Raw genomic sequence first — 19,145 nt, forward strand, 5'->3', positions numbered from 1 at the left:
GACTATTTTCTTGAGATCTTTCATCCTTTTTACTGTAAGCCTTTCGTACAACAAACTATCCTCTAAGCACTGATTTAACTGCATCCCACACCTTTTGGTATGTTGGATTTTCAATTTTATTAAGTTCAAAATATTTTCTAATTTCCCTTGAGACTTTCTCTTTGACCCCTGGATTATTTAGAAGCATATTCCTTAATTTCTAAGTGTCTGGAGACTTTCCTGTTATTTATTTACTTAACTGATAACTAGTTTAATTCTATGGTTAGAGAATATACTTTCAATTCTTTTAAATTTGTTAAGGTTGATTTATACTGAATGACATAACTTCTCGTGGCAAATGTCTTGGGTATATTTGAAAAGAATGTGCTATTGTTTTCTTTTTAGGGTTCTCAAAAAGTTGCCCCATACATCTGTCCAGGTTTTTAGCTACATTCATAGAGAAAGATAAGGTCGAGTTTACTTATTTCATTTCACCCAGATTCAGAGCCTTCTATGTCATTTTGCTGAAACTTTTGTTTATTAGTAAATATTGGATTCTGAAATATTCCACACAAATATCCTTTTATGGTTCAAAAGACTATAAACTAGATAAAAGTTTGATAATGAAAATAACTGATTTATTAATGAGTGCTATGTCATTTTCTGTAAAATGGAATGATTTATAACTTCTCCTATGTCCTTCAAAGGCTTGTTTGCTTTATCTTGGGTGGGCATACATGCAAGTCCTGCTCAGACTTTATCCATGAGTTAGAGAAGGGAAAGGAAGTATGTAGGTGGGATCAGGATTCAAGGAAGTGCTCTGGCTGTGGGGCTGACCGTGCATGGGATGACCATCTAGAGTCTGTGCCTTCAAGTTAACATCCAGATTTTCAGTGGGCAGGTCAAAGCAAAGGCTATCTGTCAGCCAAGAATGAAACAGGTAACAATTTCATGGTTGCAGGAAGTTTATCTATCTTGGAGCAAAACCTTACGGGGGACAAAATGCAGGCTCCTGGAACACAGTGTTGATATGCATCAGGTTGAAGGGTCAAGCCCCACCCAAGCTGGTGGGATTCAAAGAGTGACTGTGATCTGATTGTGGAGCTGGACATGGAATTAGGAAACTGATGGAGGAAAACAGTCTGGTGGCCTTGTGAAATGCTGTTGTACTGAAGGCAGGCTGAGCGAATGATGATTCAGAAATAATACCAGCCTTGGGGCAACAAACCTAGTTTCAACCTGTTAGCTGCTGGCCTAGTGAAAGAATCTAGTGATTAAGGCTGACTCAGAGGTAAGGAAATGTTGAACTTTAATAAGCCGAGAGAATGCAGACACTGGGAAGATGTTAAAGTGTTGGGTGTATAACAATCATTATTAACATTATGTTGATTACGTAGAACTAAGTATGTGTTTGAAACTTCTTGCTAGATGATATAGGCATTATACTAGGAAACTGGCATTAAATATGAGAGAAGTACTAATGTCTAAGATGAGAAGTGTGACAATGATCATATAGTAAATAAAATGGAAAATGCAGGTAAGGCTGACTGGAAATTTATTATATGTAGATTCCAGTCATTTGAAGCAAGGGCGGGGCTGTTAAACCCCATCACAATAATCTAAAGCGAGGTTGTAATTCAGACCATGAGAAACCATGCATTATTAGGCAGATTCTTTTGCTCTTCTGACAGTTTCTCCATCTCTGACAATACCTAGCGCCTCTCCCCTTGCAAGAAATAAGAACCAAAATGTATTACTAGTAATAATAGTAAAATTCTGAGGCTGAATGCAAGGCAATGTTAAATGAACCAGTCTTCTGGGAGAGATTGCAGACCAGCCACTATTATTGGTACCTTCAGTCTGTCAAAACCAGCCTGCACAATCACGTTTTGTTTTCAGTCGGCTTTATTCTAATTCATCACATTGCAAGATTGATCCTAGACTTGTGTTTGTACACAAGTTATCATTAGATTAGCTTTACCTTGGTGACCCGACTCCTTGCTGCCTCCAGCATAATCCAGTTACTCATGGAATTATCAATTAAGGCTCTCAATCACACTAATTAGAATGTCTTCTAAGTGTTGCCTTAGGAATTCAGCAGCTTATAAACAGGCAAATTGGGAAAATCTAGAGGTGTGAGGCTTTTTTTTTTTTTTTTTAATAGCCAAAAGCAATTTGGGAGGCTAGAGTGCTTTAGCATAGCTGAGTACTGGGGCTGAAATGTCTGTGCCCTGAATTTGTAATTAAATGTCTAGTCGCTCTCTGTTGACAAGGATTATACGGAATTATTAATTACCTTTATTAATGACTTGGATGCAGACATAGGTGGCATGTTGATCAAATTTAAGATGACACAAAACGGGGAGGATAACAATTATTGTGATGACAGACTCAGGAGCCAAAATGATTTCAAGGCAGAATATAATGGTAATCCATCCAATACGTGCCTGGAAGAATGATCTCCATAAGGCACAACTCAGTGATCATATCATTCTTCTAACCAGAAGCTTTCAGCAATTCCCTATTTGCTGTTTAAATTAAATCCCAAGTCCTTAGCCTACTGTTCAAGGCCTTGCCATATTCTGATCCTAACACCCCCTGCTTTCCAGCAAAATCTCCTGTGGTTCTTTTTCTAATGCCCTGTGCTTGAGTCAAACTGAATTATTTATAGGCTATTTCTTATTTATGTTCTATGCTTCCCTACCTTTGAGCATTATTTTCCACCTACTTTCTTTTCCCTACGCTTTTCCTTCTGCCTCAATTCTAAATTTCCAAACCAGTTCTTACTCAATTTAAAAGCTACTTTCTTGTGTTCAGTCCTCTTTGATTGCCTTAGCCGGAGTGATCTCTTTCTTTTGCTAATCTTCAATAACACTTATCAGGTCTTCTTTGACTATTTTCATCACTTCAGGTTGTATTGCAGTTATTTCTTGTACACATTTTAAGTCTCTGCTAGATTCTGTTTGGTGCTAGAACTTCTGTCTGATCAATCTCTGTATATCCTATAATGCCTCTGCATGTGTATTGTTCAAGGCTGATGGTGCTGAAGTGGTTTGCACTTGGTTTATCTCCTCTACTGGGAGAAGTGCCTTTAGAGAGGGCCCTAAATCTTGCTGCCAGAGGCCCTTGCAATTATTTCATAATGACTTGTTAACAGAAAGCATTGAATGCAAGTTTTATTGAATTAATGAATGAATAGTCAAGAGAACAACTCCCTAAGGTAATGGTATAAGAATTGGAAGGGAATGGTGGTGTTAAGAAAGAGACATTTCATTTCTGAAATAAAATGATTGTTTAAGAGGTAATAAACTCTCCTATGAATTGTGTACAATCATGCTAAAGAAGAAGTGTAGTATGAACAGGAGCTTTTCGGTGACGTGGGGTCAAGAGAGATGACAGGTGTTGGAAACTTGCATTGTCCTTTAAAGTGACCACACGCTATGGATTGCTTGGACAGTACCAGTTTATACCTTTTGTTTCAGTTTAGTGCTCTTAAAAACGTCCTATTACAAATGCTACTAATGGGGCTCCCTATTTATTAAATACTCTTTGAACATTTTAGAATAATGGGTCCTTGTGGTTGTGAAAGTATATGTGTTTGGGATAATAGACTACTAGTTAGCCAGATGCGGATATAAATCCCATCTCTGTCACTTGTTAGAAATATGGTCTGGACAAGTTACCAGGACCTCTCTAAGCACCCTTGTATGGTGGTTGTGTTCAAGACAGATTGTGGGGGTGTTGAGTATGAAATTTCTCAGTCATGTCCAGGTTTCAGTATTTATAACCCTACAGAGGTTTTATCAAAGGCCAGATATGTATAGAGTAGTAGGGAAATAAATATTTCACAGAGTTGTTAAATCTCCAGGCCTTCTGCATTAAAGATCACACAGCCAGATATAAGGGTACCACTCTTGTTAGTTGGCTGTTTCAGCTGGTTATCAACAGCCAGGCTAAAGATCACGGAACTGGACTCATCGTTCATCTCGTCTAGTGAGAAGAGGAGAGTGGGCACAGCGGGGTGTGACGCTTGTGTATTTCCCCTTGCTGTTAATTCACAGTGTGGTGGACTGCCAACCAAGCCTGCATTCAGGATTCCTGGACTTCCTATTGGTCACTAAGAAGGAAGAGTGCCTGGATTATAAAATATTTCCAGTTGAGACTAGACCAAGGGAATGTGATGAAGGGTAAGAAGAACAAACTTATCTTCCAGAAATGCGACTTTGATGAACAAAAAATCCAAAGAATAGTTTTTAAGTAGGCAGTTGTAGTTGAGTGACTAAGAGGTAGCTCTAGAGCTAGGCTCCTGGAATATGATTGTTATTACTGTACCACTTCCAGGCAAAGGATCTTGGGTATATTACTTACCCTTGTCTCAGTTTTCTAATCTGTAATATGGGGAATTTTTTTTAAAGCCTATCTTACTGCTTGGTTAGGGCAATTAAATTTAATATTGTGAAATTCTTAGAACGGTTCCCAGTCAACAGCCAGCATGCATGTGCACTAATATTATTTAAGCACTTGAGAGTAATCCGTACTCTCTCTTACCTTTGCATTTATCTTGACAGGATGGGACTTCTGTGGTGTGTAATGAGCCTCTGTTTCTATGGGATCCTGCAAAGCGATGCCTCAGGTAAGTGGATGGCTTTTGACAATCTATTAAAATGCAGTTGGCGTCTAGGGTGATGTCTCAACTCTTTCTGAAAAGGAGTTGAGAGGACATAATGTTGTTTATTTCCACTGTCTTCTGTGGTAGCACAGAATCACAGATTTGACAGAATCGTAGAGTTTTGGTAGTGGGAGGTAGCACTGACATCGCTAGTCGTCATGGCACACAGTGCACTGGGCACAGTGGTGGGTGTGTTCAGTTATCGGAATTTTCTCCCACTTGTACATCCAAGCCAACTAGAATCCTGTTTCTTTCCTTTACTCAGGTTCTGTGGGAAAAGAAATATCCGTGATGGTAGCACAACTCCGTTTTCCAAACTCAAGCCAGTGATAGAGCCAGTGGTACCTCGGTGGTACCAGTGCTTTGATACCTTCCTCATCAGAACAAATAGATAATGGAGGGTTTTTGTTATACCACTTTTATATGGGAAAGAAAGAACCTGGCATTAGGCTTGTTTTTATTTTGGATACTGCTTCACTAGCGTAAAAGGAACTAGCCAAACCCTTTATTGAGTTTAAATAACCAACTCAATTATCATGGACCCGGATTATATGAAATCAGAGTTACAGGGGACTTGAAAGCCCATCTTTGCAGGTCTTGTCTCGTCTCTAGAAGTGCTGCTCAGGGCCATTCTTCGGTGCCTCTAACTAGTGATCATCTAATTGCAGCCCATTATGTCTTTGGACTAATCAAATTCTTAGAAGGTTTTTAGTACATATACCTTAAATTTGTCTCTTTGTCATATCCATACATGTCTTTGGTTCAACTGCTTGATTAAATAGAAAATACTGAATCCAATGATTCTCTAATTTTAATGCAGGAAACAGGCATCTTTATTTTAAAAAGGTTCCCATGGATAATTTTCCTGAAGACTATGGACCATACTTTGATTATCTTTGCTTTAATTCCTCTTCTGTATGAGAGCCCTTCAGAGACATTAGGACAGTGGTCATAACCATGACCATGTTCTCCAATGTATGCCTTCAACTCTTCTTCACGTGACGTGGATCTGAGCCCTCCCACCATCCTGATTATCTTTGCTGGGTGTGTTTCAGCTTCACTCTGCCACTTAAGGCATTTTATTGGAAACCAAAAATAGCACTAAAGGAGGTAAAACTGGGTCAGAGTAGCTCAAAGCTGAGGGAAGGGGAGATAACGTCCCATCTTGGCGGCCCTTGGAGGCTTCACGGAGGAAAGGGTGTATCACAAGCAGGGCTGATACTCAGCTGGGATGCACTGGTGTACGGCTCTCCTGGCTGTTTGGACCAGCATCTGTCCCGCTTAACTGAGTGTCCCGTTTGATTGGTCAGCGCCCCGATGCCCTGATTTTAAAATATGCTGAATGTAACCCCTGATTATAATTTGTTCTTAGTTGACTTAGTTCCATGCTTGAATGTTATCGGCTTACAGAGGCCTTTCTTAACCATCTTAGCTAAAAGAGCCCTGCCAGTCACCCTCTATTCCTCTATCCTGCTTTAGTTTTCTTCATAACACTCATTTATTTCTTGACCTTATATTAACTCTTTCTTTTCTCTCCTCCTCTCTTTCTCCTTCTTCCTCTTCTTTATCCTCCCTGACCCCCTGTCCTATCCCTTTTTTCCTTTCTTCTCTTTCCCTCTGTCCCTTCTTTCATCCCTCCCTATTTCTCTGCTTTTAAGCTACCTGAGGACAGGGACTTGTCCATTTTTTTTTGTGACCCAAATACTTGGACACTTGGAGTAAAGATTGACAGAGAGAGAGAGAGAGAATGAAAAAAATGTCTCTTCATATCCTTTGTTGCTCAGATTGGCCAGTTTTATAATGAAACTCGTTTGGATTTATACCAGTAATTCATCACTGTGGTTTTATGTCCTCACCTTGAAGGAAAAGGGAGAAGTGCCCTTGTCACTCTTGTTAGAGCTCAGTGGAGTCTCACAAGTTAGTGGGTGTCGATGCCTCCCCATCTGTCCTGGTAACATTGCTTTTCTGAATGAACTTTACTGTAATCCAGCCAAGGATTACCCCCCTTCCCCCCACCCCCCTACTCCCCACAAATGCTGCTGGAAAGTAAGCTTTCTACCCAGGAACTGACTCATAATTCTGATGGGGAAGCTGCCTTCTTGAATAAGATAAGTTCTCATACCAGCCCCATTGAGTCACCATGGGAGCAGGAAACATGTTGTAATGCCCTCAGCCCATCTGGCCCATATTCATTTGCCTTCCTTATGAAAAGGTATATTGTGTCTATGTCAGTGATACACTTCCTAGTTGGAGGGAGAGGAACAAAAAGGAAGCGTTGTTGACAAAAATAAAAGGAGCAACTGGCTCTGGGCTACAGGAGGAGAGGAAAAAAGGGATCAACGCACATGCTGGGGATCAACCAACCTCTCATGCATCGTGCCTCTTGCAATAGTGTAGACAACAGTGGACTCGTTATTCTTTTGTGGGGCTCTTCCTGTGCTTCAGGTACCCATGCTAGTGGAATCGCAAGACTGATGTGAGGAGCAAAGGAGAAATAGCCTGAAAACCCTACAGCTCTGTACATGCCTGTGCTATTAGTAAGAGTCTTGTCTTGTTGTCTGGGCTCCTCCATGTGGACTTTTCTCTTAAGGAAAGCCCCAGATTTTCAAAAAGGAATTATAAAAACATAAAAGCTTTAGTTCCATGCAGTGCATCTCAAAGGCAGTGACTGGACTTCAAGTCACACAATTCTGACTTGAGAATATAATCTTTCTGTAGCAGTACCGTGATTTCCTTCTTCACTACAGAATGTGGGAGCAGCATTCCATCTCTGGTGGTGATACAAGCGAATAATCCAAAGCCAGCATTTGCTTTCTTTTAAGGAATTAAAGCTTAGATAAGTATAACATGATAATATAATCATAATATGGTAGTTATAGTGGTGATAATAAAGTTTCCTTTGCTGAAATAAAGTTCCCTTTGCATTTTACATATTCTATGTCATTAAATTCTCACTACCAAACTGTGGAGCAGTCAAGCTGTTATAATTCCTTTTTTTGGATAAGGAAATTAAGATCACAGTGGTTAAGTGAGTTACCCAAAGTCATACAGCTAATATGTAACATAACTGTGACTTCAACCTGGTTCTTAGCTCCCCAGTTCCCAAGATGCGTGTTATTTTTACCAAATACATTCCCCATGGACTCTACCAGCATATAATAATTAAGAAAAAAAAAACTGATATCCAAGGAGGCATGGGTTTAGCTAACTGTTAAAGACTCACTCAGTAATAGATTTCTATATTTTCTAAATAAGAAGTATCTTTATTCTTTTTACCACCACCCCCTCCCTCCCGAAGATTTTTTTTCCAGGAGGAAAATCACTGTAATGTAAGCTCAAAACTCAATATTCCCATTTTTGCTTCTTACGGAAATAAACGTTTCCAGTACTAAACTCAAAACCCTTCTTCTTTGCAAGAATCCCAAAAGCAAACTTCAACTTGTCACACATTTCTCTTCCGGTGTGTTTTGTTGGCAGCATGCTAAGAAGCTGAACTGCGAAAGCTGTCTTTAGAGTAGAAATAAATATTTGGAACTTGTGATTCCAAGTTGGGGAGGCAGTTAGAATGGTGCCACATATAATATGATGAATTTTAAAATACTGCCATATCAAAATTATTTTCTGCACAGGCCACATTGAAAATGATAGCAATGAACTCTCTTCTCCAAATGCACACACACATGCACCCTTTCTCACACACACACACATACACACACACACACACACAGATCTTTAGAATACAGCTTTTTTATTTCAAAGTCAACAAACAGTTAACTATGTGCCAGGTGCAAGGCTAGATTTCACACACATTATTATTAACGTCACAGAAAACACTGTGATGGGAGTGGAGTGTAGAGACTCTTACATCCCTTTTTATAATTTAGGAAGTGAAGAGCCAGGGAGTGGCTTCAGTTACCAGTACTCATGATGGCTTGCCTGATAGAGCTGAGTTTTGAAGGCTGTCTTTATTCCAAAAGCAGAGCTCTTTCCTTTATACCACATTGCCTGCCTTTGGGGCTTTCTTCTGCAAGGGAGGGAAGCTCTCCTGATTTCTTTATCATTGCTTTTAGAAAATTTGCAGAGGGTGGAAATAACCTTGTGGCTTATTGAGAGTGAATTACACTATGTAAAATAAATGAGCGAAAACATGTGGCTTACCAGGAATCAAGAGACAGTGGTTCAGGTTATGACCGTTTCACTTTATGAGCTGTTTAATGACATTAAAGTTCTTTAATCACTCTGTGTCACTGTGCCCTTACATACAAACCAAAACAACCAACCTATCACCATCAACAAAACAACCATCCAGCCAACTAACCAACAACAGCAAACCTCAACCAATTCTTCCTTCTTGCTTATTTATTAAAAAGCATTATGGGTCTTATTATCATGGACATGTACAAAGTGCACTCTTCGATTATTTAATTAAATTATTTCCAATGGCAAGTGTTTATCTTACAATGACTTCACTTCATTCTAGAGATTATGTGTTTGACTATTTTATATTACAGAATCCAGGGTACAGAAGGGAAGGTTTGTTTTGCAAACATCTTACAGTAAAGTCTGAGAGAGAGAGAACAGAAAATAAATACCAAACAAAATGCTATGAGATAGCAGAGGAAGTTACTAGTCCTGTAGGGAGGTATTGAGGAAGACTTCCCAATCAAAAAACAACTGCTCTTTTCTAGGAGAAAATACATTTCTTATTTGGGAACAGAATAGTGCAGTTCAGCTGAAGGGATAGTGTGAAGGTGTTTAGAAGCCAAACTGGAAAGGGAGATTGGGAAAAGATTGTGGAGGACAGGAATCCCTACAGGGAAAGAGGCTATTTCTCTTTAATGTGTTTTAGCTATAGATGGCTAATTCTTTTTTCTTTTTTTAAAATTCTGTCTGTCTTCTACAAGGACATATAATATTTTGTTTGTTTGTTTGTTTAACATTTTTTATTGATTTATAATCATTTTACAAGGTTGTGTCAAATTCCAGTGTTCAGCACAATTTTTCAGTTATTCATGGACATATACACACTCATTGTCACATTTTTTTCTCTGTGAGTTATCATAACATTTTGTGTATATTTCCCTGTGCTATACAGTGTAGTCTATTCTACAATTTTGAAATCCCAGTCTATCCCTTCCCACCCTCCACCCCCCTGGTAACCACAAGTCTGTATTCTCTGTCTGTGAGTCTATTTCTGTCCTTTATTTATGCTTTGTTTTTGTTTGGTTTTTTGTTTTTGTTTTTGTTTTTTAGATTCCACATATGAGCGATCTCATATGGTATTTTTCTTTCTCTTTCTGGCTTACTTCACTTAGAATGACATTCTCCAGGAGCATCCACGTTGCTGCAAATGGCATTATGTTGTCAGTTTTTATGGCTGAGTAGTATTCCATTGTATAAATATACCACCTCTTCTTTATCCAGTCACCTGTTGATGGACATTTAGGCTGTTTCCATGTTTTGGCTATTGTAAATAGTGCTGCTATGAACATTGGGGTGCAGGTGTCATCCTGAAGTAGATTTCCTTCTGGATACAAGCCCAGGAGTGGGATTCCTGGGTCATATGGTAAGTCTATTCCTAGTCTTTTGAGGAATCTCCACACTGTTTTCCATAGTGGCTGCACCAAACTGCATTCCCACCAGCAGTGTAGGAGGGTTCCCCTTTCTCCACAGCCTCTCCAGCATTTGTCATTTGTGGATTTTTGAATGACGGCCATTCTGGCTGGTGTGAGGTGATACCTCATTGTAGTTTTGATTTGCATTTCTCTGATAATTAGTGATATTGAGCATTTTTTCATGTGCTTTTTGATCATTTGTATGTCTTCCTTGGAGAATTGCTTGTTTAGGTCTTCTGCCCATTTTTGGATTGGGTTGTTTATTTTTTTCTTATTGAGTCGTATGAGCTGCTTATATATTCTGGAGATCAAGCCTTTGTCGGTTTCACTAGCAAAAATTTTCTCCCATTCCGTAGGTTTTCTTCTTGTTTTATTTCTGGTTTCCTTTGCTGTGCAGAAGCTTGTAAGTTTCATTAGGTCCCATTTGTTTATTCTTGCTTTTATTTCTTCTAGGAGAAAATTTTTGAGATGTATGTCAGATAATGTTTTGCCTATGTTTTCCTCTAGGAGGTCTATTGTATATTGTCTTATGTTTAAGTCTTTAATCCATTTTGAGTTGATTTTTGTATATGGTGTAAGGGAGACATATAATATTTTTAATGCTATGCAGTGGTTCTTTCAGCTTCTGGTAAAGATTCAATTTGTTGCCGGCTCCAGTGGCCTCATATTATTTGAATGTGCTTTTTGAAAAATTCCATACTTGGATGTACTTGTGACATTCAGTCCTTGTGTCTGTTGCTCATGGCTGGTCATCCTGAACACACTTTGTTTCTATGCAATTTAGTTCAAACATTTGGAGAATGTGTGAAGAATACAGTTCCATTTTATTCTTAGACCTAAAGGTCATTGGCATTATAACATTCACCCTGTTGTCTTTTAAATGCTTCTTCTTGGGAGCAGATATCTTCACTCTTCTTTTTTTTGAGCTGCATTTGTATTTTGAAAGACACTGACGTTTGTTACTTACACTTCCCAGGAGTGGGTATTGAAGAGATTTGAGTACTGCAGTTTATTGGCCTAATTCTGACTCTGCAGATATAAATTCTCTAGAAAGGCTTCTTGTGTCACAGCGCTAATTCTATGTTTAGAAAAATGACCTGATTCTTCCTTCACAAGTGTTAGTTGAGAGAAGCCACTATTTTTGCAGGGGACATGTACATGGTTATAAGTGACAATGTCTGGCTTATAAGACTTTCTTCTGCCTTTGAATCACCTCTGTTTCTGCAATTTTTCCCCCCAGAACGTTTGTTTCTGCCCTCTTGAGTTGAGCTTCATAGAGCCACATCACCATCTGATTATTAGCGACTCACTCCTGGAACAGTTCTCCCCCATTTTATTTCACTATTTAAAAAATTTCATTTCTATTTAGTTGATTAAGTTCTTTAGAAAATAAAATACACATCCACCCTCAAGATGACAATACAGTGGTTGCTTTATTCTAAAATCCACTGGGTGCTGCTATCGCTCATTAATTTTTGAGGAACAGAGAGGAAAGGGACACATTTTACAAATAATATGAGATCCTCAGTCAATACCTTCAAGTACCTGCCATCTAAACCTACAAAAAAAGTTGTACAGAATTGCCTTCTTTTGTCTTTCTCTGTTTTAGAGGCAGAAGGAATGATGAAAATTCCAGATGGCTGAGAAAATGAGAGGATAGAGACCAAATAACCATACCTTCAATAATCTAGACTTGGCTGAGTTTTGTTAGTTTTATGAATTTTATTTCTCCTTCTGCCATCGGCATGAAAATTTCTGGTATAGCTGTACATGATTGGGAAATAAATTCTACTGCCCTACAGTGTTCGTAGGGCCTGGAGTAATTGCTTAAGGCTCTTTGCCCATCATCCCCATTGTTCTCTTGCTTCAGAGATACTTTCATATTTTTTTGAAGCACTCCATGAGGGAGGCAGGAGCGTGCATTTTGATACGTACACCAAGGTACAGATGTTTGCATTTTCCCCTTAACTTATGTAACAGAATATCACATCCCCTTTAAAGTTTGAGCTTTCCATGCCTGCGAGAGGGACCAACTGAAGAGTATTTGCCAACTCTGCTTCCGCAGTGGAACCTGTGTGATACTCAAGAAGAAAGACACAGAAAGAGAGGGCATCCATCAGTCACTGGTAGCTTTTCTACATAAATATATTTCTTTGTTAATACAATATCATGGGTTTTTATCTAATTCTTAATTACTTGCGTACAAGTACAACTATAGTTCAAATATAAGACTCCATTATTGTTAAAGCAAACACAGAGCTACAAATTGTTCTCTCAAAGTAGATCTCAACCATTATTAACCATTATCTCCTATAGCTTTGTTTGCCCTTTTTTTTTTCTTTAGGGAGAAACCTTTAATAGTTCACCATGGACTTGTTTGCTGTTTAAACACATTACATCTAACAGCTTAAATCGTTGCACCCAAGTTTCTTTTGTCCTTCCCTAGGTCCTTTGAAACTTCAGACTGCCCCAAAAGTCTCTTAATGAACTAATTTTTGCTTTTCAGACAGAGCATGAATTTTATCCTCCTATTTTCTAATTTGCTTTGGACCTTTTGATCTACTTGGTTCCCTGGGGAAAATTAAACTTGTCTTATGCAAGACTTTTTGACATCCATGAATTGATTCTAAATGTCTCTTCAGCATTTTATCATTGTCCACTCAAGGTAAAGGAAAATAAAGAGGAGGAATGGGATGAGGAGAGAAGAGGAATGAAAATAGAGAGGCGAAGAGAGAAAAGAGATAGTGATAGAGAGAGAGATACAAAGAGAAAGACAGAGATACAGAGAGTCTTTCCACAGAGGGACTTGCCTGATGCAAACCCAGGTATATACTTTTTGAGATCATTAAAAAAAAATTTTTTTTTAAGTACAACACTTAAATACTCCCCCTTTTTTCCCTCTTAACTTTGGATTGGATGGTATCTTTTTAAGACAGTTCAGTAGTTTTTGTTTGTGTGTGTGTGTATGTGTGTGTGTTTTAACATTCTAACCCTTTTCCTCCTCCCTAGCATATTAAAATGCTGAGATGAAATGAAGACTTAAATGTTATAGAAGTTTTCTTACATCTCGTGTACCTCCCACCGTGAGATCCATCAGCATCTTCAGGATGCGTGCATTCTGAAGGAAGCGCAGGGCAGAGACGGAGGCACAGAGCTGTGTGTGTCCTTCACCATAATGAAGGAAGAGGGAATGGCAGGCAAGAGTGTAGCACTCTGGATCCCTTACGCACTCTGCATACATAAGGTCTGGGCAGAAACAATCTGCTGCTTGCAGTCAACACCGAGCTGTAAAATGTCTTTCCTAGTAGCAGTGTGTTGCTTGAGGCTCAGTAGAAACCCAGCTCGTATTTAGGTCTAGGAGGAGTGTGTAGCTTTGTCTGAAGGATAATCAAAATAATGGAAATTGTGAATAGGGCAATTAGTAAATGGAAGTGTTGGAGGAGTCCCTCCCTCCCCCTGCATGCAGTGTCCTTAGTGAGATGCTGAGGAAGATTTCAGAAAGAAAGTGAGGGCAGGGTCTTTGTTCCCAGTTGCTCTATTAAAGCGAACATTTAGTAATCTCACCTTTGTTACTCTAAATGTCCTGTTGTTAAAAATGTTCTTCCTGTCATCTACAATGTAGTGATAAACAGTGGCTGCAAAAATAGCCATGAAATGTCGTACAGTATTGATTTTTTTAATCACTAAAGGAAGATCATGTTAAGCTAAGCATGGCTTTAAATACCTTTTATTCTATTTCTCCGTAAATCGGTAATAACTATGTAGTGGAATGTGTGTGTAATGTGTAATAGGAAAGAAGGAAGGGAAGGGAAATAACATTAATTGAACCAGGGAGTAGTGTGTGTGTGTAGTAACATAAAATATAAATTTCTGAACAGCTTCATAAGATAGAGATAGATGTTTTCATCTGTCTTTACCACGTAGGAACTCCAGATTCAGAAACGTGAATTAAAAAGTTGCATTAACAGCTTATATAACTGTTACCACGTGGTAAAACTTGTTTACCTGTTTGACTTTAAAACGCATGCTATTTGCTTAATTCCGTGCTGCCACTGAATTCTTTATGATTAAGCCTCTTCCCTTTCTGAATATGCCAACCAAAGTTGTCTGTCAGTAGTTGATGACAGGGAGCGTACACATTTGAAAGGAACCATTCATTCAATTAAAGAAAAGGAACATAGGACGTGATTTTTCATGTTGTGAATATGTTTTGTGTTGATTTGTTCTAAGTTACCTGAAATATATACAGTGCCTTTAAATTGCGTATCATCTTCAGATATGATGAGTTTTTCCAAGGTTATAAGAAATTTCCTAAAGGAGAGCAGTTCTAAACAAGATCACGGATGAAGGAACAGTGGAGGTTCAGTGCGGATGTAGTGGGTTTGAGTGGAGTGGAAACTGTTAACTTCAGTATGCAGCAGGGTTGCCTTGGCATTATTCATTTGACTTCCCTTGTGGCTAACCCAGAGATACTAACTGTAACTCTCTGTCTTTCCCTTCATACCCAGCTTACTAGCTCTGTCCCTCCCCGTAGGTATGTAGGGACTTGATAAATGATTTTAACATGTGGCTCAGAAATGTTTTTGGTACACAGCAGTGTATAGCTTTAGACAATTCTTTTTAGTCTACAAATACCAGTGTTTTGTTTTGTTTTGGTTTGGTTTGGTTTGGTTTGGTTTGTTTTGGTTTGTTTTCTGGCTAGCCTTTGACAGTGATCGGGTGTGAATTTTGAAATTTGATGGTGGATTCATTCCAAGTTTCACTTTATTCCTGGTGGGGCTGGAATGTTTTATGCTTCTCAGAAACTGTCACTGTGTGTGTGTGTGTGTGGGCGGATGGAGGGAACAAAAGTTACCCACCCAATTGAGAAGGCATCTTGAGACTGAAAAACAAGGCATGCAGCTCCATGTAATCAGTATTTCTTATAGGGTAACTTACTCAAAGGGTGGGATTGAGATGGGGCGGAGTAGGATCTGGAAGTGTTCACATCTGCATTCTGGACTGCGGAGGGACCATGGGGACAATTTTATAGTTAACTAGAGTATGCAGGTAGGTGCTTGGTACCAGGACATTCATTCCTAAGTCAAAGTTCATGGATAGGTAACTAGGCTCGTGAGCTCCAATAATACGTCAGCAAAGGTTTTCATCACTGTATAGGGAATAACAGAGCATAGCGGCCACCTGACCCCAATGGTTATTTAGCAATATCTATTAACTTCAAAGCCCTTGAAGACATAGAAGTGATTCACTGCACAGTACAGTTCTGGGTAGGGTCAGCGAAAGAACAGGAGAAATGGTTAAGGGCCCAAGATGGTGTCAGTTACGCTAACAGCCATGCACTGCGGCAATAAAACTGCGAGAAAAACTGGTATCTGGATTCAGCAACTGCTACAAAAGGTTGGAGTGGGGGCGTCATCACTGATGCATACATAGGTGTGTTATTTCACTCACTGCGAGCTCTCCAGAATCACAAACCTGAAAATTTGTTCAGGTTTAGTGCACAAGTCCTCTTCAGCCCCAGAGAAATCTGTGTTTTCGTAGGCTGGTTATGTATCCATTTTAAAGTATGCCGTAGTTTTATCACAGAAGATCAACTATTCTTATTTTGAAAATGTACCTTTGTGAAGTAAGGAAAATAAATCCAAGATCTCTATGACCTCCACGTTTAGGGAGACGGTCCTTCGTGACTAGATGTGAAGCCCAGCTCAGCAGATGTTTCCTGGGCACCTGCTATATGCGAATCTTCGTAGCACAGAGAGTGGAAAGAAGACAAAGACATTTTGCATTCATTCATAGTGTATCGGTCTGTGCTGGACACTGTGCTTGCCTATATTTATTGGTAAACAAGACAGAAATGGTCTCTGCCCTCATGGAGTTTACACCCTTGGGGAGGGTGTGGGATGGAAGGAAATAGGTAAACAGACACTTGAAAAAAGTTCTGTGAAGATTATCCGTAGGGGATTATATTGATGGAAAATAATAGGACAGTACTCCCATTGTCAGGTGGTTAGGGAAGATCTACTTGAGAAAAGGATGTGTTTTATTGAGAACAGATGGAAAGAAAGAACCACCCATGCAAAGCAGAGAGAAGGCAGAGGATGGCATGTGTGAAGGCCCTGAGCTGCAGGGATCATCATGCCAGTGTTGCTGGAGCTTCCACAACCGGGGGATCTTTCAAATATGCAATACAGTGTTATTAACTATAGTCCCATGTTGTACATTACATCCCCCTGACTTACGTATTTTGTAACAAGAAGTTTGTACCTTTTGACTCCTGTACCCATTTCACCCACCCTGCATCCTCCCACCTCTGGCAACCACCAATCTGTTCTCTGTATCTCTGAACTCAGTTTTAGGTTCATGCGTGTTGTCCCAAATGGCAAGATTTCATTCTTTTTTTATGGCTGAATAATACAGGAATAGGCTTAGACCTTCTTTATCCATGCATCCATCATTGCTAAGTGAGTAAATTGTGAAAGTCCTCATCACAAGAAGAAAAAATTATAACTATGCATGGTGATTGGTGTTAACTGGGCTTACTGTGGTGATCATTTCACAGTATACAAAATATCAGATCATTATACTGTATGCCTGAAACTACCATAATGTTATATGTCTATTGCACCTCAATAAAAATATTTTTAAAATTCTCAAAAAGAGGTAAAAAAAAGAAAAGAACTCTAGGGGAAGGGGCCTGAGATGAAGAAGAAGAGGGAGTCAGGGTCCAGGGCCTATGAAGGGTGTTGTTGCATTTACCTTCACTGCCACAAAAGGTCATTGGAAGGACTTGAGCAGATCCCTGGCATTATCCAGTTACTGAATGTTCATGCTACCTACGGTGTCGGAAATAGATTGGGGAAGGTTTTGGTTTCTCTCAGTATGGTGGACAAGGTCCCCTAAACAACACTTTTGCTGTAAAGCAGCTAGAAATGCTGCATTTCAAAATAAATGGCTTTTTAAAATGAGTTGCTGAGTTGGTAAGAAATTCTCAGAGGACAAATCTGAAGTGAAAACAGGAATCCAGAAAAGAAAGGAAGCCAGCTCTGCAGCTGGCGGGGGCCCAAGGTAGCATCCAGAGTCAGTGGGAAAAGATGTATTTAAGTGCTAGGACATTTGGGTAATTTCTTTAAAAATAAAGTTAAATTCTTACCTTATGCCTTACCCCCAAACAAATCTCAGTTGAATTAAATATTTAAATGTAAAAAATAAATTAAACACTAAAAGTACTAGAAGAAAATATATGCAAATGTTTATATACTGTTGAGATGGAGAAGGCCTTTCTAGCTATATCCTCAAAGCTAGGGACCATGAAAAGAAAATTGATATATTTGAGTACATAAAGATTGACAAAATTAGTGGAGCATCAAAATATTGAAAGTTGAAGGCTGAATGAAAAATTGGGAAAATATATGACAAAGGATTCATGTCATCACAATGTAAGGAACTCTTGCACATAACAGAAATCTTTTCAATATAAAGTATACTCTGGAATAATGAGCAAAGATTTTTAACTGGAAGTTCAGGCAGTTCAAAAAGCTAAAAAACAAATTGATCATACAAAAAAGAAGCTCAAGTTCATACACAAGGATAGATACAAATTAAACCAGCCATGAAATGTCTTTTTTCACCCATCAGATTAACAGAGATTAGAGAGGACAGTCCCACCTGGCACTGGACAGGACATGGCGATCTGATGACCAGGCGTGATGTGCTCACACCCCGTGGGTGAGAGTGAACCCGGAAGAGGCTTTGTGGAGGGCACCTTGACTATTGGTTTCAAAGACACCAAAATTTCTCCCTTTTATGTGTGTAATGAACCTTGCACACATATATCCTAAGGAAATAGAGAAAGGAATTAAGATGTAGTCTCGATTTTATTTTTCATGCAATTGTTAAAATAAGTAACATTGGAAAAGATGTAAATATCCATTGATAGGGGATTCAAAAAAAGGGGAATACTATTGAGCTTTTAAAGGCATAATATAAATTTGTATTTGTTGATAAAGAAGAGAGTTTGTGATAGCTATATCTGTTTAAAAACAGGTACCATACAGCAGGACTAGTCTGAAACTTTTAAACAGCGGGAGCCGTTTGCTGAAGCTAGATCACCCTGATTCATGACACCCATTTGTTCACTTTTAGGGAATTATGTGAGCCAGCTAGTAAATCACTGGTAGTTTGAAACTGGCCAAGGTGAGAGTATTTACCCCCTGGAAATTAGTAAACAGACACTACAAATCAGTCCCCGCCCCACCCCAACCCTGGTTTACCACACACCACTGTGCACATGTGTGTAAGCACATATACGTAGAAAACCTCTGCTAGCATACCCCAAACATAATCCTGGACTTATGTTTGTGTTTACTTCCCCCCTTTTAAAATAATTTCATGTATCATCTGAATATATTACAATCTAATTACTGGATACTCAGCTACGTACCCTAATTTGTGCCTATTTTATCTGCTCATTTAAACATTTCTATTGATTCCAGGCAATTTCCTTTTCCTTTTTTTTCCCTAAGAGATAGGTACTGCAAAGTATACTCAGACAACTGCCAATATTCCAATATCTGTAGACATAGTTACACATGTGTTAAACAAATGAGTACTGCTTCCTTCATCTATAAGTATTCCTTCATTTACTAATGCAATAAACACCTGTGCTACTGGGCTTCTAGTATATGCCACACGGAGTTCCAGTTATCATTGTATCAACTAATCGCTACAGTGGTGAACGGTGTCACATGGTGTTTCATAGTTTTAAAGTGCTTGAATTATTTGATCATCCGAATAACAATAAAGTATATCATTATTCCTGTTTTACAGATAAGGAAACAGAAACTTGGAGAGGTTAGGTGCCTTAGCCACACTCTTGTCTTCTG

The 19,145-nt window shown here is 38.9% G+C and overlaps 1 protein-coding gene across 3 annotated transcripts in view; it reads left to right on the forward strand.

Annotated features, from left to right (window-relative positions):
* The window catches only part of IL1RAP (interleukin 1 receptor accessory protein), a 121,148-nt gene that overhangs the window by 37,980 nt on the left and 64,023 nt on the right, over positions 1-19,145 (forward strand). For 2 of the 3 annotated variants that reach the window (XM_010990111.3, XM_010990113.3), the window contains exon 2: positions 4,548-4,612. In XM_010990111.3, the coding sequence (XP_010988413.1) occupies positions 4,549-4,612 (64 nt within the window). In that variant the 5' untranslated portion in view covers position 4,548. Of the gene's footprint in view, positions 1-4,040; positions 4,167-4,547; positions 4,613-19,145 lie in introns of all 3 variants that reach the window. The other variant, XM_031453282.2, reaches the window with a different exon arrangement.

This window comes from Camelus dromedarius, chromosome 2, assembly GCF_036321535.1.
Source record: "Camelus dromedarius isolate mCamDro1 chromosome 2, mCamDro1.pat, whole genome shotgun sequence".
NCBI classification, from domain to species: domain Eukaryota; kingdom Metazoa; phylum Chordata; class Mammalia; order Artiodactyla; family Camelidae; genus Camelus; species Camelus dromedarius.